Here is a 20809-nt window from a genome sequence, read left to right as displayed (position 1 = left end):
TGCCATTACTGCCATTACTAAAGGGTTTTGCAGATGAGTGGCTGTAATCGTTTTTTTAAATAAAAAGTAAGGTTTTTACCTTTAACTGCCTAACACAATAACACAATTCATCTACAAGCCACCTTTATTGGGAAAATATCTTATTTGTGTTGGTGTGTACTTGTGTTGACATAATGGTCCAATAGAAAGACCAAAACAGTGAATGATTACTGTATCATCAATTACAAACACATGAAAGTTATATGTAGTCAATAATAAATCATTTTGAGGATGAGAGTTTCTTTGCCCTAGGAGAGATTTCAGAAACAATAAGCACATAGTATGCTTCTCTTACAACCATTATGGATGCACAGTTTACAGTAATGTACTTCAGCAGTTCTCTTGGCCTAAGAACATGGCTTTAAGTTGGAAAGTTATCAAGTGTTAGGCTGGCCTGCTTTGCTAAGAGCAGAGTTTCAGGGTGAATCCTGGGGTCTGATAGAAACACAAGGAGCGAGCAAGGGGGGACAGACTAAAGGAATGCATGGAGTGGGTCTAGCAGCATGAAGAGAATGCATATTAAAAACTACCCACTGCACACATTCAACACAGACCAGGGCGCACGCAATCTGGCCTTCCTCCTATGCCTTTGCACAGAACCAACCATCAAGATCTCTGATCCTCAGCCGAAAGAGAATTAGCTACAGGAAGAAGAAGAGTAGAACCATCCAACAGAGAGGACAGCTGAGAGGGAGCCTGGTGTTGGAGCTGGTATGAGGCAAGTGGCCTGTGGCACTTGCTCGCTCTGCCTGCCATTTGTATAACAATCAATGGGGCTCTTGTTGTCCTTATTGTTAGTGGTGATGGTGTCAGTGCCTCTGTTGCCCTGCTTGTTCTTCTCTGTTCCCTCAGCCATTGCTGATGCATGGCCTCTCAACTTGAACATTGCCCCTCTCTATGCTTTTGTGTTGTGCAGATGGAGGAGCTTGACGCAATGTTTTAGTAAACGTATATATTGTTCTGGCAAGGGTTAAAGATGGTTCGGTGTCGAAGTGCAGAATTAAAGAGCTAGATAATGTCACAGAGCTACATAGAGCTACATAACGCCTTTTGTGTGGAAGTGTGCAAATCAAGCAGGATTGTTTGGGATGGGAATTTGATTGCCAAGAGAAACACTACTGTCTACTCTGTCAAAATGAACGACTCTTGATGACAATTTGTCGTTGTATTGTCCATATCAATTTAGTTTCTCACAACCTTTTGTCTGGGGACATGAGGTGTAAACTAATAAGCTCTCACCATCCATTCTTTGCTGCACCAGCAACTGACTGCTCATATATGGCCATACTTGCATGATGTAGAAAAGGGAGACACAGACTAGTTGATACCATCCAACAGTTTGTTGACTAAACCAGTGGGGTGACGCAACTATGTGGAGGAGAGGGATCTGAGCCAGTCTGTCATGGTGTTGGACAGGGCCAACAGTCACTCTCTGTCATTTCTAGGCACTCCGTATGACTCATGAAAAGTGATACTCACACTGTGAGCCCTGTAAGGAGACGTGAGAAGGTGCTGTCTGAGTTTGTACGTCTGTGTGTCTCTGTGTGTGTGGGTGTGTGTCACCTTTGTGTCAGTTAGGAGCTTGTGTGTCACTCTAAGGGGTGATGTCATCGCCAGATGCTGACGTCTCTTGTTTTGTTTTTTTTCACAGAAGTTGAGAGAAAAGGTTGTCAATCTGCTAGAGTCTGAGTGGTCACCCTCTGGTGGGTTTACTCTCTTCTGCTGCTAAGCTGTGGAGTCTTACAGAGGAAACTTCTTCCTGCTATCAGTGCTTCAAGGTAATCCTTAACCAAGTCCCCAACCCTTTTCCACACAAACATTTGTATCTTTGTCTGTTTTCTTGGGATGATAAAGAACCCCTCAAACCCCCTATTGTGAAATCATACAAAACAAGGTATTGCCAAAGAATATAAAACATTTGCAAAAGAAATGCATACAAATATGCAGATTTGTTTCTCTTTCATCTGCCCTTTAGGGCTTCAGAGTTTTATGTAGAAATGTAGAAACTACATTTAATTTGTGAAGTTTGAAAATGTAACTGCTAGTCCATTTTGTTATACAGAGGTCTGTAGTCCAAGATTAAGCAGATACCATGTGGTGTTTGGAGCTGCTGTTGCCACTGTTGCTAATCATCAAAGGTAACATGATCACAATCTTATTCTCCTTTTATTCACATTTATTACACGGACTCATCACAGTGAATCATTACCTTCTTTACTTTTGGTAAAATGTCTTAAATAAGTATATTGAGTGGAGAGAATATAACTAACTATCTCGATAAAAATACAGCATGAGAAAAATATTTGTGACATACATCTTTGTTTGGGGACACAATTTACAATTTTATACATGTTTTGTTTTTTTTTTGCTCCCAAACATGGCAAACAAATATGTTTGCCATGTAAGCTTCATTATGGTGTGATTCACAAGATAGTAAAGGGCACTCACTAAATGCCCAGCATCTGAACTGTTGTGCCAGGGCCGATCAGGTGGTTCTCATTCAGACAGAAGTGCCCCTGCTGCAGTGGTGAACATGTGCTTCCTGTGTGGGCTCATCCACCCACTATCTTCCTCTTTAGTACTCACTCTAGGATGGCCTCTACTGTTCCCTCTATTCTTTTAGTGCATGCTCATTACATATCATAGTTTTTTCCAGCAAATTACAGGTTCACTTTAATAATGAACCTGAGGATATAGTTTTTATTTTACGAGTGATATCATTGACACAAGAAAGCTACTTGCTTTACATTATTTCAATGCTTCGACGGCATGCATCTAACTAAGTTCCATCCTTCTCTCTCTCCATGTTAGACGCCAGTGCCCAGTGGAATGTATGGGTACCTCGAGACATTTCGGCCATGACCAACTCTTGTGTGGTCATCCCGTGCACGTTCATGTACCCCCCAGGAATCAGGCTGTACCGTGGTATCCACGGTATCTGGTACTTCGGCCAGCCCTACCCACAGCTCTTCCCTCCTGTGGTGTTTAAATCACGCACAGATGTGGTGCACGAGAGCTATAAGGGACGGACCAAGCTTCTGGGTGACCTCACCCACAGGAACTGCACTCTGCTCATCAGCAATATTGGCACAGAGCATTCTGGGAGGTACTACTTTCGTGCTGACCTAGGGGGCGCCAACATGTACACCTACCCAGACTTCTCTGAGCTCAAGGTGCTGGGTAAGACGACTGATAACTTCATTACAAGTTCAGGATTCTTACATTACAAAGCACAGTGTTTAGATGCCCATGCTGTGTCAAAAAGACATTTATCTACTTATGGGAGATAGACCGATACTTTCTTTCCATCCCCATCGACATACATACACCTTTAATAGAAATTAAAATCAAACAGTAAATTGCTTAATATCAGAAGTCATTCTTCTCAACAATGTTTTTAATCCACATCACCTCCATCTACCCCTTCAGAACACCCCACCATTGATGTCCCTGAGGAGATTGTCAGTGATGAGAGCCTGGAGCTCACCTGCTATGCTCCAGATAACTGTCCAGAAATGACCCCAGAGATCCAGTGGATGTACACCGACTATCTGCCTGACCCAGAGTTTACATCGGACTACCTGGAGGAGAGCAACACTGCCGTGATGTCCAACACCCTCACATTCACCCCCGGGCCCATGCACAATGGACAGTTGCTGGGCTGTAGAGTCTACTACCCTAACACCACGCTGTCCTATGAGAAGCTAATTTCTCTCGATGTCAAGTGTAAGTCACTTAAAGCACTTCATGAATATACTGTATGTACACAGACATACAGTACCAGTCAAAAGTTTGGACACATTTTCCCTTGAAGATGTGTCCAAACTTTTGACTCGCACCAAAAGTTTGGACACATTTTCCCACTCAATTGTGTCCAAACTTTTGACTGGTGCTGTAACTGACTGACAGATGTGGATTTCTTATTTTCACAAATGGAAATCCCCCCTCCGCTCATTCTGTCCTCGTCCCCAGACCCTCCTCGGTCGGTGTGGGTGAATGTTTCCACGGAGGTTATGGAGGGAAGTTCGGTGACGCTGCACTGCGAGGTGGACAGCAACCCTCCTCCCAGGATCTCTTGGCTGTTTGGGGATGAGGAAGTGCTTTGGGACACAGCCTCCAATGTCTCTCTGTCCCTCGACGACCTGACCCCTGCTCAGGAGGGCATTTACACCTGTGTGGGCAACAATGGCTACGGGGCCATGAACACCTCAATGTACCTGACCATTAAGTGTGAGTGCAGGCAAAAAGAGAGGGCCGTGCTTCGATTTTTCATTCGATTTCTAAATGCTGTCAAAGTAAGGACTTCGAGTCCCTTGTCCTTTTCATTCCGCTCAACGGTATCGTTCTCCTCCATATTGCTCCATGATTCAGTTCTTTAGTCTCTAACTCTCTCTTTTCCCCCTCTGTTTTTTCCAATATATCATGTTCTCCTTCCCTTTTGAAGACCCCCCTCGGGAGCCCTTGGTGAACAGTTCCCTGACGGTGCAGGAGGGCTCCTCGGTGTTCCTCCACTGCAGCACGCAGGGAAGCCCGGCCCCGACACTCACATGGCTGAAGGATGGGGAGCTGATAGGAACCATCACAGCTGAGGAGCTGTCGGTCCTGGAGCTGCTGGAGATCACCCCCCAGGGAGACGGACTGTATCGCTGCCTGGCTGAAAACGAGCACGGCAGGGCCAGCAGCTCCCTCAACATCACTGTCGAGTGTGAGTGCAAACACTAACTGTTTCATTCCAAATTATAATATGTCACTGTGAATGATATCCTATACCATGATATGTCATAAATGTATCACCTCGAACAGACCAGTAGACACCATTCATCACCATGCCACATACCTTTATGTGATAAGACATGTCAGTCTCACCCTCTGGTTCTAGACGCCCCTGTGCTCCTGGAGGAGTCCAAGTGCACTGTGGTGAGAGAGGGTGTTCAGTGTGTTTGCATGGCAACCGGCAACCCTGAACCGACTATTGAGTTCTACCTGCCCGACGTCAACATCACCATCAATGAGACAGATAAACGCTATAACTACTACATGCACACGGATGGACACACGTCCACGGGCATGATCAAGTTACGGGAGAAGGGAGAGCGGGCTGGCAACGGGGGTCCCAATGTGCATTGTAGCATCACCAACATGTACGGGACAGAGAGTGTTCATCTAGAGCTGCAGCAAGAGAGTAAGTCATCACACCGGTTTGGATGTATTGCTGGGCCAAACTGAAAGACCCAAATAAAAGTGTATTTATACAGGATTTAGCTAATCCAACATTAATAAGAGACTATTACCAGCCTGAATATAAATGGTGAACTACCAAAACAATAAATACAATTTACAATGTGGCAGAACTAGAATATGTGTTCATTTGCAGCCACTGTAACAGTAACTATTAGTAACAATAGTTATTTTTAATGTCTTATCCAGAGAAGTACATGATGGCTGTGATAGTAGGCACTATCGGGGGAGTGGCAGTCATAGCCTTCATCATTGCAGCAGTAAGATACGTGGGCCACAACAACAAGAAGTGAGTATCCCAGGGAGAAGGCAACCACATCAGTCAAAAGTAGTCATTTTCCTCTTGACATGGAAATTCTAAAGCCTTGCCATCCATTCCAAAAACCTGTCATGATTACTTAATGAATTTTGGCTAAAAAATTAATTACAAAAATGTCAATACTCCTGAAAGTGGCATTGGCTGTCTTGGAGAGTGGGTTTGCAAGCCAGACTAACTATTGCTGTGGTTAACAGGCACAGTACCCTGCTTTGGCACTGCTTTGGCACTTTTATCCTTGACCTGCTATGCTAAACCCAGGAAGCCAACAGGGACTTCAGATTCTGGATCAAAACAACAAACAACTTGTCCACAGCAAGTCATGTTGATGATGGGTGTCAGCGCAGCAACTAAACCCATTCCACAATCATCCGTCGACCACAACCACAGCTGGCCTGGAAATTGATCAATTTGATCCACTGCTCTTGTTTCAAAATGGATGCCCAGGCTTGGAGTGTAGCCTAGCGTTAGATGTAGTGAGGTCGAGTTTGATTATGTGACTCCGTCCCCCAGAGAGAATGGCAACCCTGGGCAGAACCTGGTCTCTAATCTGGAGAACCCAGCATTGTTCTACAGCGCAGTCAAGAAGGACAAACACAGTCTGAGGAAGAAAGTGGTGAGACATGTTGATGATGATGATGATGGTTATGATGATGACTGTGAGAAGAATCAGTAGGATGATCCTTTTCAGACTGCTGCTGATAGCATGGCCTCCCACATTTTCCCTATTGTGCCTTTTTGCTGTACAATCCTTGTACAGCAAAAAGTGCTCATAAATTGATACATGACCTCTGGAATTGTAGACCCTCAGTAATCCTACAGCCTTTCTCTCCTACTACCAATCAAATGGCCGCAACAAATGCCTATACGAAACACTGTTTTCTCCTGCTTTCATTGCTTCTCTGCATTTTTCTGTCTCTGTTTTTCTTCCCTAACTCTTGCACAGCTTAAGACTGAGCTGCTGGGCTCAAAGTTTAACTCCATTCTAGAGGAGAGCACGGTAAGGTCCCTAAACCCCCCTTTTTAAAAAATACACAAAATGTAAGCAAAAGATTTGCATCTTCTGTGCAACAGCCTCTTTGTTCTGTATGACCCCATCATTTCCAAAATTGCTGATGCATGGCTGCATCTTTGCTAACCTGAAATATTAAAATGCCTCATTGTCCTTGTCAGTGCCTGTGCTGACCAATAAAGACTAACACTCTCCTCTAAACAGTGGATCATGTCGTCCTCCGTGTGTGTGAGGTGGGTTTGGTGACACCCAAGTGGTGATCTTGTTTCTCTCTATCTGTCCACAGGGAGAAGAGGGGGATTATCAACATGTGGGCTCTCTTGCAGACCTGGAGAGGACAGAACTGAACTACGCTGCCCTGGAGTTCATTGGGGGGCGATCTAGGGAAGTGGCGTCAGGGAGGGATGATGATGGCAGCGACTATACTGAGATTAAGGCCAAATGAACCGCGATCCTTCCCTGATACCTCGGCTTGATGGGACACAGTGGCAGTCATGTGCCCCTTTCTTCTCCCGCCCTCCTTAACTGTGTCTTCCTCCACTCTGGATAACATTTTCATTCAAAGATTGTTAATATCTTACTGTACCCCCCCCCCCCCCTCCTCCAAAATTCAGCTCCACCCAGTTCTGCAAGGGCCACCCCAGTCATACCTCTCTATCTGGATCTGCTGGTACTTGCTGGACCAGAGCACAGCCCAGTGGACAATGTAAAAAGCTCTTTGATATCACAGTACCTGTCTCCCAGCTGTTACACCACATGGCCTCACAAGTCCCTACCAGTTGCAGGTTTCTCTCTCCATGTTCACATTATTGCACATTTCACATTCAACACAATGATGTGGCCATTTAGTGTAAACATTCTCCCCTCTGTATCTCCCTCAGTCCGAGTTGCACCTTAACTAAAACTCCTTGTAGTACAATAACACCTTTCCAGGTGTCAGTTATACTCTTCTGTGTCCACTGCCAGTCGAAGTGTCAGGGAATGGGATTTGGTCTTTTCTTATTTTTATTTTGAAAATCTTGTTCCGTTGGAGGAAGACCCTTCTCTCCTCCTGACCAAGATTCTGTCACATTCATATTTGAAGACATGTTAAAATAAGTATATATTAAGGTTGGTTCGAGAATGACATTATCCACTTGAAGCATTCATCTCTGTGGTGTGTTTTCGATTATATAATGTGCTGTGAATCAGCACTTTATTGTTGAAATTCAAGGGAATTTGTCATATAATATATGTCTGGTACTGTTTAGAGGATGGTGGAAGCACAAGCATTACTTAGCAACTGTCAAGTGGTGGTCTGTGTTATACTTGTGCACAATTTGAATATTCCTGCTAATCTCTCCATCATTTACACTGACTGCATTGTTTTACTCTGGGGAAAATACTCATTAGCAGTTGTGATTTAATGTTGACCTTTGCCCATATTTCGTTTTTTATTCTCTTGCAATAAACTTATCCAGTGTTCAACCGGCCAAAGCGCATCTCTTTGAGACAATGTTTGTATGTATTTAAACAGTGCTGATAGATCATAAGAAACTGATCATTGGGAGTATCATTTTTAGCTGAGTGTTCTAAGAGGGTTGTGAGTTGTGTTTTTTTTTTTTTTTTGGGTGCCATCGTAGGTTTTGAAAAACACAAAGTAACATTTGGTTGTGCTCTTCAAAGACATTTGATTTTACTTATCTGATGTGAAACTAATGGCCTAACTCGATAATGGTTGTCTAATGTTAATATTTATAAGCTACAAATCAATGGGTAAAGGGACCCCATATGAATACTGTATGTAAATACCCTGCATGTAATTATTATGCTGTCAGCCATTTGTACAACACTACAGTAAACAGTAAAGTAATACGGCAGTGGTTCAGACATATTGTCAAATAAATCAAATAGGCCTACATTTTTTGGTGACATGGGCATTCTGATGATCTCAACACTGCCAGGATAAGATGAAGTTTATTGAAATGTTACATGTCAGAGATCATGACTGTTAATGACATCTTGCATAGACATACTGTCAATAACCCAGTTCACTCTCTTCAGTGGCTCATGTTTTTTGCTGTTTTAATAAACTTGTTATGAAAATGGAGAGGAATATTTATGATGCATCTAATCTTTTGTCACAACGTGTTGTAAAGAAAATGTGGACACTCTTTCCTTTTAAGTGATCTTAATCATTATTGTGATGATTTTCTATTTCATTGATGCAATAATTAAGATTGAGAATTCTGCAATATATCTACAAGTAAGAAAAGTTAATAAGGACAATTGCTATTTAATTACAATAAGATCTCTGATGTTGTTTGTTTGCTTTTTTTTATTTGAAACAACTCTAAACCGCCAGTCATTTTTATTCAATTCCATGCGAAGATAAATAAAGTATAAATCATAAAGGAGACATGCTTGGATTAAAATATGTACAAATATAGCACATCAAAAAGATGAGATGGTGAAACCTCTTCCTTATATCTTCCATTCCTTATCTTCATTATTTTGGTAGCAACACTTTTGTAGCACTTGTGGTGGCTGTACCTGTGTTTGTGGACGCCGTGCCATACGCAGAGTTGCCCTGTTGCTCTGATCAACTGCAGGCCTACTGCTTTACAAGGACATAATGGAGCAATCCTATTAATGTCCTCTACTCTCAAGCACTGGGTTTATCAAGTGTTACAGCACTGATTTAACACAATCAAATAATCCACCCAACCTTTACATGTAACATACTGTACATAATGCAACAATGTACAGCTGAATCAAAAAGAGAGATGACAGTATTTCAGTTAATTCGTTGAATGTTATTTGAGCTGGCATACACAAAGCAATGACATTTTTATTGCAAGTATACAACAATAATTCTTGTATTTAATCATACCACACATTCCAATATAGAAACATCTCTGGAATATGAAATCCCTGTTCATTCGCCTCAATGGGTTAAGTTTGCACATGCAATAAACTCGAATACAAATGAGGTGGTCTTTCAACTCTCTCATTTTCCCTCGCTAATGGCAGCAGCTACTATCTTCTCAGCGTCGGCCCCCATCTCCTCAATAGCCCCATTGAGAGCCTGCAGCATGGTAGTGAAGGAGCGGCTGGCAGAGCGGGCATGTCTGGGCATTGCCATCTCTACGAGCAGAGAGCCACCCAATGTCAATTCCTTCTCTGCCGCTGCCAGGCGCTTCTTCACATCACCTTTGATAACCTCAACTGACAGGTTACAAGTCCGCAAGGCCTTGAGTTTGGCAGGTTCCATACTCCTTTGCTGGGCCAACCGCTCAATGGATTCATCATCAAGACAGAGTGAGGCCCGGGCCTTAGTCAGAATCCTCACGGCCATGCTGGCGTCCAACATGGACGCCACCAGGGGCACGGGAATGGCAGACACACCACCTGAGAGAGAGGCAGCTGCCCACACCAGTGCCTTGAAAGCATTCCTCTTTTGGGAAACCAGGGTGAGGGTGAGGGTTGGCAGGGCAAGGAGGAGGGCCTGGGCCCTGATCTCGGGCAGGTCTCCCCCCATGTCCTCCAGTAAGCCAGGAAAATCTAGCTTATCTAGGGTCCAGGGTCTAACCAAGTACACCTTGGGCAAGGCCACCCCCTCTGCTTTTAACACCTCTAGACTGGTCTTCCTCCTTTCCTCTAGACACTTCTCTGTATCCCCCTCTGAGGCCAGCAAGGTGAAATACACTGTCTCCCTCTGCAGTGAGCGAGCATTGTTGAACACCGCCACACTGTTGGGCTGTAGCCTCTGAGTGAATGCCATGATCACCGCATTGTAGCGCAGGAACTTGAACTGGTCCATGTAAACATCGGGGTCAAAGGGTGCAGCGGAGGGGACAGGCGGCAGATCCCACAATCGGAAGTCTGGGTGTTTCGGGTTGGGGTAGACAGCTAGCTCTTCTGGGGGGGTGGGGGATGAAGACAGAGCAGCTCCCTCATCTTGGGAGCCCAGACCGCGGAGGGCATTAAGGAAGGCTGCCTTCTCAACTCCCCGGTCACCAACAACGGCTAGGTTGACCCTGCTGATCAGGAGGTCCTCCACCGCATCTTTCACATCTGACAGCTTGTTGTTTTCCATGGTCTCTTTGAAGGTTTCAAGGAGATTCAAGCCTTTCAGAACATCTGCCATGACTATTAGAAAGTGGATAATAGATGTAAACATAACGTACAAAGTATCCTCTCAGTGTGCTTCTTTTTTTTTTTTTTTCTTTGCAAACTGATTGCAACTAATAAAAGTTCAATGATATATTAACTTTGCATGACAACTTTATTAAAGGAAGAACAGGGTGGAGCCCAGACGATATTCCTCTGTTGGAATCAACACAAACGAAAAATCCAACAACATAATCTACTTTTTTAGTCTCATCTTTTATACCAACACATTTTACTTATGACTCCATATCATCTTTTACATGCCTGTGCCTTACCTCCAGTTTTGGATGCCTTACAGCTTCGATGGGGAAAGTCTTCCCAGTTGCTTTATGAATCTCAGAGTGTTCCTCAATGCAGACGTGTGTTGACTTTGTCTCCTACAGTGAATCTTTTTATAGAGCCTGAACAGTTAGTGGAACATTCTAATCCTGTAAGCTCAACCCTAATCCCACATGAGCGAGTGCATATGCTTTCAGTGCATACAGATCAGTGTAATGCACACACATAATACACACAAAAACCTGTCAACTTTACATTCAGGGAAGGAAAATATTTAATTATTAATTAATGTAGTTGACACAGATGAAAATTTAAAGTTTTCTTAAACTCAGCCATATCTGGTCCAAATGCTGTCAGGTAAAAAAGTATGTGGGAGATTTTCTGTTAATTGTATGGGGTTGATGAAATACTTTGACATGCACAATTATTATTGCTTATCTGGAAGTCAAGCAATGGCTGTTTTTTGTATTTTGTAAGACATTGGATTGATTGTGCTTTTGTAAAGCCTGTTTTTGTTCAGTTAGATATTGTTCTCCTGTTGTTCGGGCAATTGTCCGACTGAAGGGTTTGGTCTCATTAATGCTTCAGTGTGTTCTCACCTTTAAGGCCCAGTAAGCCGTTTGTGCCATTAACAGTGGTGCCTACTTCAAAGTAACAAATGCTGTACTAAACACTGACAAACTAGTGCCGAATAAACAGCGTTTCAATAATCAGAAAATGTTTGAAAATTTGACTAATGTAGCCTAGTTTGCGTCACAATTCAATGGCTGGTGCTTCTCGTCAGCTGTTGAGACATTCAAAGCATTGTATAAAGGTAGTGCAGTTTGCATGTGTTCGAGCAGCAGTAATTCAGTCCCTCGCTGTCTTGCCTATCTACATCACTGAATAAAACGTTCGGTCTACCCTTGAGGATGCAGTGTTGGATGACGATATTGTTTTGTGCATCAACACACATCTCTGTACCACATGTGTGCCTCAAAGAAGTATACTTTACTCTATTGTTTAACTCTGATCCCTGCTCACTATAATACCCATGCATATTTCATGATCCCCAATGACAGAAACACCTATCCATTACCAGCCCGAATGCTACAACCCAGCAGAGGAAAGAACAGACAGATTAGAGACATATGAGTTGGAGTCATAAGACAAGATGGAGAATGGAGAATGATAGGACGAGATAATGAAATAGACAAAATGGCAACATTTTGTACATTTTGTACAAGTACAGGAGCAGTTTTATAGGTGAAGAGGAAGCTGTGAGATCAGTAAAGAATAAAAGAAGGCAAGGCGTTTGTTGCTACAGTGATGGACTCCAGTGTTGAGAAAGAGGAAATTATAAACTCTGGTGACTACTCCCTGGTAAAGCACAGGCTGTCTATGAATCTTAATCCGGTAAGATCAACCCAGAAGCTTTCCTATACTGCTTTCTACAGGCTAAATATGTATTGTTTTGCTGCATTGGGAGGGTAACCATTTCATTTTTTACTATACTATTCAATACGCAATATATTTCCAGATTATGTTTTAATTGTATTTCACTTTTGTAGAGAACGTTTAAGCTTCTCCTCAATTTGCCCCTAATAAGAAAGAGAAAAAGCGTAACATTTTATATTGAACACCTGTTTCTGTCTAGTATTTGTTTCTGTGTGTTCAATGAGTTCCCAATAACGACCTATAATTAGTGATTTTTGTTTTCCCTTGGCAGCCCTTTAATTTACCTACTGAACCCCACCCAGAACAGAACCCACCAACCCCAATGCATAACTCACCTGACACACAACAGCAACCACTGGAACATCCATCTGACACTGCTCCCCTCACCCAACTCCCATTACCCCCCACAAAACACATTTCTAAAACCTTGACAGATACAGAAATGGAGCCCACCGTGCTCTTAACTGGTGCACAACAGCCATTCTATGGACCTCTCTACCCCTCCACCTTGCAGCCAACAACGCCTGACTTTGGAATTATTGTTTCACCACCATCACCACCACCACCCAATGTCTATGAAAGAGACTCCTCCCCCATGCCACCATATTCTGAGAGGGTCCTTAATACCCATGAGCTGCAAACCAAGGCATGGCCCACCTGTTTGTCCTTTCACAAGGCATCCCTTGAAGCTCAACCACCAGAGACAGCATCTTTGCCCCAAATAGCTCCAGATTTAACCAAAGATGGCCAAAGCCTGGCAATGCACACCTTACCCCTCCCTCCCTGTAACATCATCCTTGGAGAAATCTTGCAGGTGAAACCATCAGAAGTTGGGCCTGTGTTGGAAGAGGGTTCAGTGGGGCTATCACTGCCCAAAGACCTCCCTGGAGATGAACCAGGTATGCCCCCTGAGACAAATATAATACACTATATATCTTTCTCTTGGAGGTACACTTAGTCTTTGTATCAATATCTCTATTGCTTAAGAAACAAATATCACTATTGTTTGAAATGATATAGTAGCACTTCTGAAATTCCTGGCACATATGTATGCAGGTGTTGCTATGCACATAATGCAATGAGCACTTAAATGCACAAAGATACTCATGTCATGTTTCTGTATGGACACTTGTGCACACATTGTAAGTCGCTCATCATCATCTTTTATCTCATGTTACTTCTTAGATGACGTGTACTTATTAGCAGTCTGTCACTCTCGTGTGACAGCACTGACAGCCGTCATCACCACCGTCATCATTCTCTTCATGTCCTCTGCCATCCTAGGTAACCTCAGTGTTTTCAGAGCAGAGTTAGTAACATGACTTTACTAGCACGTTCAAACATTTAATCTGTAAAGTAGGATGGATTCATCTTGTACTAACAAATATTACTGTTTTCATTTTTCTCTCGTTTCACTCTACCTTCCTGCCATGATTTCCTCTTTCTTGTCTTTCTTTTATATCCTGTTTCTCTCCCAATCAGTGAAGCTTCTCTGTTTTCCTTCTAAATTGAAGGATTTGGCTCCACTGTGTGTCAATAAGGGAAACTGCAGTATCCCAACTGTGCCGCCATTTCTTCTCAAGAACCCAATCAATGAGACAGGAAACATCACTGCAGGTAAAGGCATGAGCTACCTTTAAGAGTTCATTCAATTCCTGAATCTCCTTGCAACTCAGAATAATTAAGGTTGATCGCATTGTACATTTTTAAGAGCCATCAACCATCTTCAGCCATCTCTGCGCCCCCCCTTTCAGGCTGCAGAGGTCCAGTCAATGATGGTCAGGAAAGTTGGCGCATCGTTGGGGGTACGTTGGCACCGGATGACAAGTGGGGCTGGCAGAGTAGCTTACACTGGAAAGGCAAACATGTGTGTGGAGGTGCCATCATCTCACCACGCTGGGTCATCACTGCAGCCCACTGCTTCATCCAGTAGGTTTGGAAGTAAAGAATGATATTTAGATACCTGTATGAATTAGATAGGAGGAGGGAAACTAAAGACATGAACGCAAGTAGGCTTTTGAAACGTAAAGGGATGAACCACATTCTTGTTTGTGTGGTTCACTCCATAATAGATACAACATGCACGAGGCGGCGGACTGGCAGGTCGTGGTAGATACGGTTAGGGTGACAGATTCATCTCTCGGTAAACGCTACAGAGCCCTGCAGGTCCTCTACCACCCCAGCTTCTTGAAAGACAACAATGACTATGACCTGGGTCTTGTACGGACAGTCACTGTCATAGAGATGGAAGGTAAGAGAAGGCTGGAGGAGATTGCTCTTTGTAGTTTTAAAGGGAGCACTAAAAGTTCTGCAACAGTGTTTTGGGTTTCCAGCACTTTGGATTTATAGGCCATTAGCAGAGTATCAAAATTGAGTTGTTGGCCAAAATAGTTGTAATTAATATCTCATTTGGCAATAACATTTGAGTAAGTCATGTTTATTAGTGTACAATTTATTTCACGGAATGATTAACTGAGTGTTGGTGCAATGTTTGGTCATGGGCTGTCCTAGGTGGAGTTCGACCAGTGTGTTTGCCCAGTCCTAAAGAGTTCTTTCCCTCTGGTTCATCCTGCTGGATCACTGGTTGGGGCTACACTCAAGAGGGTGGTGAGTGGATTAACTTGACGTGTGACATGTGATCTGCTCTACCAAACGTGTTTTAGCCATCTTCAAGTTCTGTTTTCAGGGGCTTTTTATCTTTAGTGTCCTCTTTAACCTCTTTAGTTTAATGTGAGCAAATAAAAAATGTCTGTACACATTTGAATTCATCCCGCTGCTGCTGTCAGCACTTCAACGTTACCATTGAGACCAAGTTATCCAGTTCCTGTTGCAGAGCTCTTCTGGCCTAGTTATGGTTTGCATTGCGAAGAGCACGGTTTTGCTGATGCTACTTTGACACATGTACGCCTTTATCCTAGGACGTTTTTAAAAAGTTTTGTCAGCTTTTTCATTTTTCCCCAATAGAGTATTTTTCAGTCATTCAATATAATCTGCTAAATGTAAAAAATGGTTGTGCGCCTCTTTAACAACAGTCTTCCATAATCATAGAGCTTCAATCTATTCTAAACTCTCTGTAAAGTATTTTTTGCTCTCAGGTTCCGTGTCAGCCGAGCTGAGGGAGGCTCAGGTGCAGGTAATAGATCAGTCAACGTGTTCACTTCCAACAGTCTACGGCTCCTACCTCACTCAGAGAATGCTTTGCGCAGGCATCATGGAGGGGGGAGTGGACTCCTGCCAGGTAGCCTACACATGTGATGTGTAGCAACTTGGTTAGAGAAAAAAATGGATTACGATTTGTATTTCTCCTTTCACGCCCATTCACTGAGCCTGTGTCTTTGCAAAGCAATAATAAATTATTGTATAACTGTGTTCACTGTTCATAGGGTGATAGTGGTGGCCCACTGGTGTGTATGACGGCAAAAGGGGACTGGAGGCTGGCCGGGGTGGTGAGCTGGGGTGAGGGATGTGGTCGGCCCAACAAACCAGGGGTTTACACACGAATCACCCAACTACTGCATTGGATTGACAAATACATAGAGGTAAACCACAGACTTCCACTCAGCATTTGTAGTGTATTAGACAAATATTGTGGATATTGTGGGTTTTATTATTGTTGTTTATTTTGCAGTTGGATACCGTGGAGGAATCAGACCCCCTTCCAGCCAATTTTACAATCCTGTGATATTTTCAAAATGACAAATTAATAAAAAGGAAACAGCTTTTAAATGTTAAATAAAACCTCATATTTCCTATGGATGGACGGACAATACCTTCTGATGTTTTGTGGCTTTCTTCATGTTTGTGTCGGGAAGATCCCACAATTCAGTACATTGAACATTGAAAGCAATCAGATCTGATGGTTTGCCAAAATTATAGCAGTTTAAACTGAAGACTGCAGAGGAGTTGTAGGCTACAACAGTAGCCAATATGAATTCTTAAGCCTTTACGATATAAGCATAGAAAGACAGTGTAATTCCGAACTTCTGATAATGGTGTCCACTCGTTTAAATGTAAACATTATGTATTTCAACATGGCTATAGCAGGACCATTTGCAATATGTTCATGTCCATTTTATTTACATCAGTAAAATATACGTTCAAACCATCCAACGTCATTAATCACGTGGGTTTCGTTATTTGACAAAGCTCCGAAACATTTTCTAAGAAATTGTGCATATTGCTTTTGAGACATAAACACCGTCTCATACGACCCATCGTTTGTTATGTAATTATGTTGAATGATCGCATATTTATGTGTTTTAAAGAGTCTGTTAGCTATAGCTAATCCGTTTGCTTTTAGTTATTGCTAATCCGTAGGCTAGTAGCTAGGGTTATATACTTTTGCTTCTAGCTTTAACTTTGAGCTATGTTGCATAGTGCATTACAGAGACCTATTTCTTTATCCCATAAAAGTAGCTAGGCTACTTTTGCTTCTAGCTTTAACTTTGAGCTATGTTGCATAGTGCATTACAGAGACCTATTTCTTTATCCCATAAAATCCGAACTTCCGTATGGAGATTACGTCATTGCCTTACCCATAATATATTGTAGGCTACTGTTTTGAACCTAGGGTCAATCTAGGACTGTACGATACGTAAGCGTTCAGATAACAGAAGAAAATGTTTTCCGTTGTAAGAAGAACGAAAATACCCCAACAAGTTCTGACCAGCAGCACAATATGCTCTCGAATAGCGGGACACTCGCGGAAAGTTCCGGCGACATTGATCATAAGACCCCTTTGCTCTAGAATGGATATAGAGAAAGGACTGCTCTTCCGGCAAGTAAGTGTAAATGCCAAATGCTCATGCAACATGTAGCCTACTGGTGCATTTCCATACATGCAGCCTATATCATTGACACAGGTTTGCAGGAAGCGCCGTGAAATTGGGTTCTAACGTGACATTTCACCTTCCTATTTAGCTAGTGGGAAATGTGTACTTCCCTCAAGTTCAAGACAGTAATTGTGAGTCCTCTGTCAGGCTAACTTATATTGGTTATGTTAATAGGCCAATAGTTGTATTTATTTGCGGTCCACCTCTGATTGTAACAATACAACTGTTGGATCTGTGATTAAGGCCATTATTGCAGCAGCAACTACCAAACTAACCAAAAGACGATGTACAAAAAATTCCATGTAGTTGGTGTTAAATCCCGGGCCCAATTTGTTTGAACCCTTTAGAACTTTAAATGACCAGAATTTACCTTATTGTATTTCAAACACTGACATTCAAACAAGATACCTGGAAAGGTTAGATTAGGCCCATGCATTATTAAGTATGTTTTTATCATAAAAGGTTAGGTTTCATTGTTGCAATTTAAAGTGGACTGACAATTGCTAAGAACTTAGCAAATAACAAACCAACTTCTGTCTTACTATTTTAAATTTAGCACAACTAAACAAGGGCTCACATTGTTGACAAACATTTGAAAGGTAACAATGGAAAAATATACCCTATGTGTAAATTGTCGGTTTACTTATTTTATTTCTATAGGCCTTGGGCAAAGCCCAGTAGGCTTCACACTCTTATCATGGACTTAAAGGAAGTACACAGCAAAAATGTACCACCCACATCTCTCTTTTGCTTAGTCATTTAACCGTTTGCACCTGTTTTCTTTTATGTAGTTGTTTGAGTCGGCGAGCAGCACGTACACATATTTATTGGCTGACACAGCCAACAAAGAGGCTGTTCTTATTGACCCAGTACTAGAGACTGTTGACAGGGACCTGAAGCTCATAGATGAACTGGGGCTCACTCTGAAACTGGCAGGTTAGTATGGGACTCTCCAAAAAAGAAAAAAGGTTCTGCAATGATTGCCGATGCCAACTGATTTTCCCCATCCCTTTAGTGAACACCCACTGCCATGCAGACCACATTACAGGAACAGGACGACTGAAAAAGAGGGTGTTAGGGCTGAAGAGTGCCATATCCAAGCACAGTGGTGCCACTGCTGATATCCTGCTGTCGGAAGGGGACAGGATCTCCTTTGGCAAGCATGTGGGGAACATTCCAAACATGGTCAAGTACAAAAAAAATGTCAAGTGACCGTCAACCAAAATAAATAGTATGTGGTCAACCACTGTGGTAGTGCTAGGCTAATCAAGCACTGTATGATGACCACATAATACAGGACCTCTGTTGTTACACCTGTTGTTACACCTGTTGTCACACCACACAAAATCCTTTGCTCTTGTTATTTTTGAATATAGACTTTTACTCGCTCTCTCTTCACAGTACCTGACTGTGAGGGAGACGCCAGGACACACAGATGGATGTGTTACAATTGTAACTGGCGACCAGAGCATGGCCTTCACAGGGGACACGCTCCTCATCAGGGGATGTGGAAGGACAGACTTCCAGCAAGGTACTTATGTTTTTGCTCTCTTTTAAAAACATTTTTTACTCATAAATAGTTTCACAAATCAAACTTGAATTAATAAAATGTACAGAGTCGGAGTCACAAGTAATCAAGGTGAGGTGACATTTTCTGTCTCCACAGTTTTAATAGTTTTGTTTCTGTAGATGCCCTAGATTTACACTAGGTGGCATTATATCTCCATATTTTATTTTGTGCAACGTCTTCACACAAATGTTTTATTTTATGCACAGGCTGCTCCAAGACCCTCTATGAGTCTGTCCATCAAAAGATCTTCACGCTACCTGAACAATGTCTTATCTATCCTGCTCATGATTACAAAGGTTGACAATAAATCCCTTGTCTCTCTTAGGCCTGTTTTGTTTGGTGTTGTCTGCTATTCAAACATTACTTACACTGTTTTTATGAGTGCACTTATGTGTAGGTTAACGCTTAGAGCACTGTTTTGATACCTTTTTGTAGAACAAAGCCAGGTTTTGCACAAGTCATCTTTTGTCATCTTTCTCTGTACTAGTTTAATTGATGTACTCACAATTTCACTCTGAAAATATTTCTCTATTTACTCTATTTTCACTCTAAATTATTCTCTATGTCAGGGATGAGTATGCTGTTTATAATGACAGGTGTTTGTACTGGTGTGGACTTATCCTGTAGGTCAGACTGTATCCACTGTTGGGGAGGAAAAGAGGTTTAACCCCCGTCTGACCAAGACCCTGGAGGAGTTTATCCATATCATGATCAATCTGGACCTCCCAAAGCCTGCAAAAATAGGTATCAGACTCTCTGTGGCAGATTCTGTTGAAATATGTGTATGAACACTAATATTTTACTCTAAAATAAACTACCCCCATACAAAGCCATCATGTGAATCAGCATTACAAATATATCAGCCATTTTTACAACAATAAACATAACCGTGTGTGGATGTTCACTCACAGTTAAACAATCTATTTATTTTCTCTTTCTTTTACTCAGATATTGCTGTTCCTGCAAACCTGCTGTGTGGACTTCATGAAATCTGAGTCTTTCGTTGCAAGATACATTTTTGTTAATAATTTGATTCAGAAATGCAATATTTTACATATAATGAGAACAAACTTATAAACTTATAAATAATTTATTAATGATTACAATTTGTCTATTGAAAAGTCAATGGTCATGATTAGGTGGGTGAATAGACATGTTATATTTGTATAAGAATGCTCTATTATTGTGATACAAATCTCAAATATGGAAATACAGGGGAAAAAGGGACCTATTGTGTTCAATTCAAGATCGTTAAGATTACTTTTAAATGTAAAGCCTTTATTTTACTGCATCTACAGAGCTATAATGAAAGTAAAGTCAGTGTTCAGATTGGCATGGTCTATTCACAGTTTAGTGTTCATCAATACTGAGCTTACACAATTGAGCTTCTTCACATTAACTTGAAATGATACAGGGTCCTTTTGCAAAAGCAGTACACTCTCACATAGTACTACGTCTGTTGTTTGCTGTGGCCTGTCTTTGCATATAATGTAAATACTTGCATTTGCATAAAGAAAATCCTCTGTGCCAAGTTTCCATCGTGGAAGTTTAAAATCTTTCATAACCTAGTGTTTGTGTGTTTGCTACTGGTCCATGAATCCATTCTCTGATCTGTTCACCAGTTTTATCCCAAATGTTCTCTCTCTCTCCCTCCCTCCCTCTCTCCTCTAGTCTCTACTCCTTTGGGTTCTTTAAGCACATTCAGGTTCTGCCACCCTGACTCCATCTCACTTACGCTTTGTTACCCTTTTAATGTTAACCCTAACCCTAACTTAACATAGTTGTTAAAGGTGCTGGTTTTCAAATATTTTAATTATTAAATTAAATTATTCCGTTATTTGTTGTTTGAAACATTATTCAATCATTTTGAGCACTTTTTTTGTATTAGAATTATTTAAGATGATATTATTCATAATTATTAATTATTCATCAGA

At 41.9% G+C, this 20809-nt stretch overlaps 4 protein-coding genes across 8 annotated transcripts; 3 read left to right on the top strand and 1 right to left on the bottom strand.

Moving 5' to 3' along the window:
- Positions 1-1685: 1685 nt before the first annotated feature.
- LOC134023279 (myelin-associated glycoprotein-like) lies at positions 1686-9001 on the top strand. Of its 4 annotated transcripts, XM_062465259.1 has the most exons (11): positions 1686-1817; positions 2102-2177; positions 2851-3219; positions 3469-3765; positions 4012-4269; positions 4484-4744; positions 4919-5221; positions 5467-5566; positions 6107-6209; positions 6540-6593; positions 6892-9001. In XM_062465259.1, exons 2-11 carry the CDS (start codon positions 2132-2134, stop codon positions 7048-7050), a joined length of 1950 nt encoding a protein of 649 aa, XP_062321243.1. In that variant the 5' UTR covers positions 1686-1817; positions 2102-2131; the 3' UTR covers positions 7051-9001. The 4 variants fall into 4 exon arrangements, with proteins under 4 accessions (XP_062321243.1, XP_062321244.1, XP_062321246.1 ...); XM_062465260.1 differs by lacking the exon at positions 6540-6593; XM_062465262.1 differs by lacking the exon at positions 6107-6209 and having other exon boundaries at positions 6892-7031.
- Positions 8222-11140, bottom strand: irgq2 (immunity-related GTPase family, q2). The gene is made up of 2 exons (XM_062465264.1): positions 11033-11140; positions 8222-10736 (listed from the first exon to the last, which is right to left on the bottom strand). Exon 2 carries the CDS (start codon positions 10732-10734, stop codon positions 9595-9597), a length of 1140 nt encoding a protein of 379 aa, XP_062321248.1. The 5' UTR covers positions 10735-10736; positions 11033-11140; the 3' UTR covers positions 8222-9594.
- Positions 11141-13738: 2598 nt separating this feature from the next.
- On the top strand, positions 13739-16467 carry LOC134023844 (transmembrane protease serine 6-like). The gene is made up of 8 exons (XM_062466202.1): positions 13739-13757; positions 13956-14090; positions 14228-14402; positions 14546-14724; positions 14985-15080; positions 15569-15711; positions 15857-16012; positions 16102-16467. The coding sequence occupies exons 1-8, from the start codon at positions 13739-13741 to the stop codon at positions 16153-16155; spliced, it is 957 nt and encodes a 318-aa protein (XP_062322186.1). The 3' UTR covers positions 16156-16467.
- A 416-nt stretch (positions 16468-16883) lies between these two features.
- Positions 16884-20712, top strand: ethe1 (ETHE1 persulfide dioxygenase). 2 transcript variants are annotated; one of them, XM_062465257.1, is made up of 7 exons: positions 16884-17254; positions 18097-18241; positions 18321-18490; positions 18707-18836; positions 19082-19171; positions 19503-19619; positions 19824-20712. In XM_062465257.1, exons 1-7 carry the CDS (start codon positions 17093-17095, stop codon positions 19868-19870), a joined length of 861 nt encoding a protein of 286 aa, XP_062321241.1. In that variant the 5' UTR covers positions 16884-17092; the 3' UTR covers positions 19871-20712. The 2 variants fall into 2 exon arrangements, with proteins under 2 accessions (XP_062321241.1, XP_062321242.1); XM_062465258.1 differs by having other exon boundaries at positions 16888-17254; positions 18321-18469.
- Positions 20713-20809: the final 97 nt, after the last annotated feature.

The sequence above is a fragment of the Osmerus eperlanus genome, chromosome 7 (genome assembly GCF_963692335.1).
Source record: "Osmerus eperlanus chromosome 7, fOsmEpe2.1, whole genome shotgun sequence".
NCBI lineage: Eukaryota > Metazoa > Chordata > Actinopteri > Osmeriformes > Osmeridae > Osmerus > Osmerus eperlanus.
Note: the sequence above shows the minus strand (reverse complement) of the source record. Positions and strands in the feature narration are given on the sequence as shown.

What these genes read in the sequence shown, in the direction of transcription:
- ethe1 (XM_062465257.1), top strand. Translation starts at nt 17,093, where the DNA reads ATGTTTTCCGTTGTAAGAAGAACGAAAATACCCCAACAAGTTCTGACC. An exon ending in TGGGGAACATTCCAAACATG is followed by an intron (nt 18,491 to 18,706) that starts GTCAAGTACAAA and finishes CTCTCTTCACAG; the next exon opens with TACCTGACTGTGAGGGAGAC. An exon ending in CCCAAAGCCTGCAAAAATAG is followed by an intron (nt 19,620 to 19,823) that starts GTATCAGACTCT and finishes TCTTTTACTCAG; the next exon opens with ATATTGCTGTTCCTGCAAAC.
- irgq2 (XM_062465264.1), bottom strand. Translation starts at nt 10,734, where the DNA reads ATGGCAGATGTTCTGAAAGGCTTGAATCTCCTTGAAACCTTCAAAGAG.
- LOC134023844 (XM_062466202.1), top strand. An exon ending in GCAGCCCACTGCTTCATCCA is followed by an intron (nt 14,403 to 14,545) that starts GTAGGTTTGGAA and finishes ACTCCATAATAG; the next exon opens with ATACAACATGCACGAGGCGG. An exon ending in CACTGTCATAGAGATGGAAG is followed by an intron (nt 14,725 to 14,984) that starts GTAAGAGAAGGC and finishes GGGCTGTCCTAG; the next exon opens with GTGGAGTTCGACCAGTGTGT.
- LOC134023279 (XM_062465259.1), top strand. Translation starts at nt 2,132, where the DNA reads ATGTGGTGTTTGGAGCTGCTGTTGCCACTGTTGCTAATCATCAAAG. An exon ending in ACAGTCTGAGGAAGAAAGTG is followed by an intron (nt 6,210 to 6,539) that starts GTGAGACATGTT and finishes ACTCTTGCACAG; the next exon opens with CTTAAGACTGAGCTGCTGGG. An exon ending in CCATTCTAGAGGAGAGCACG is followed by an intron (nt 6,594 to 6,891) that starts GTAAGGTCCCTA and finishes ATCTGTCCACAG; the next exon opens with GGAGAAGAGGGGGATTATCA.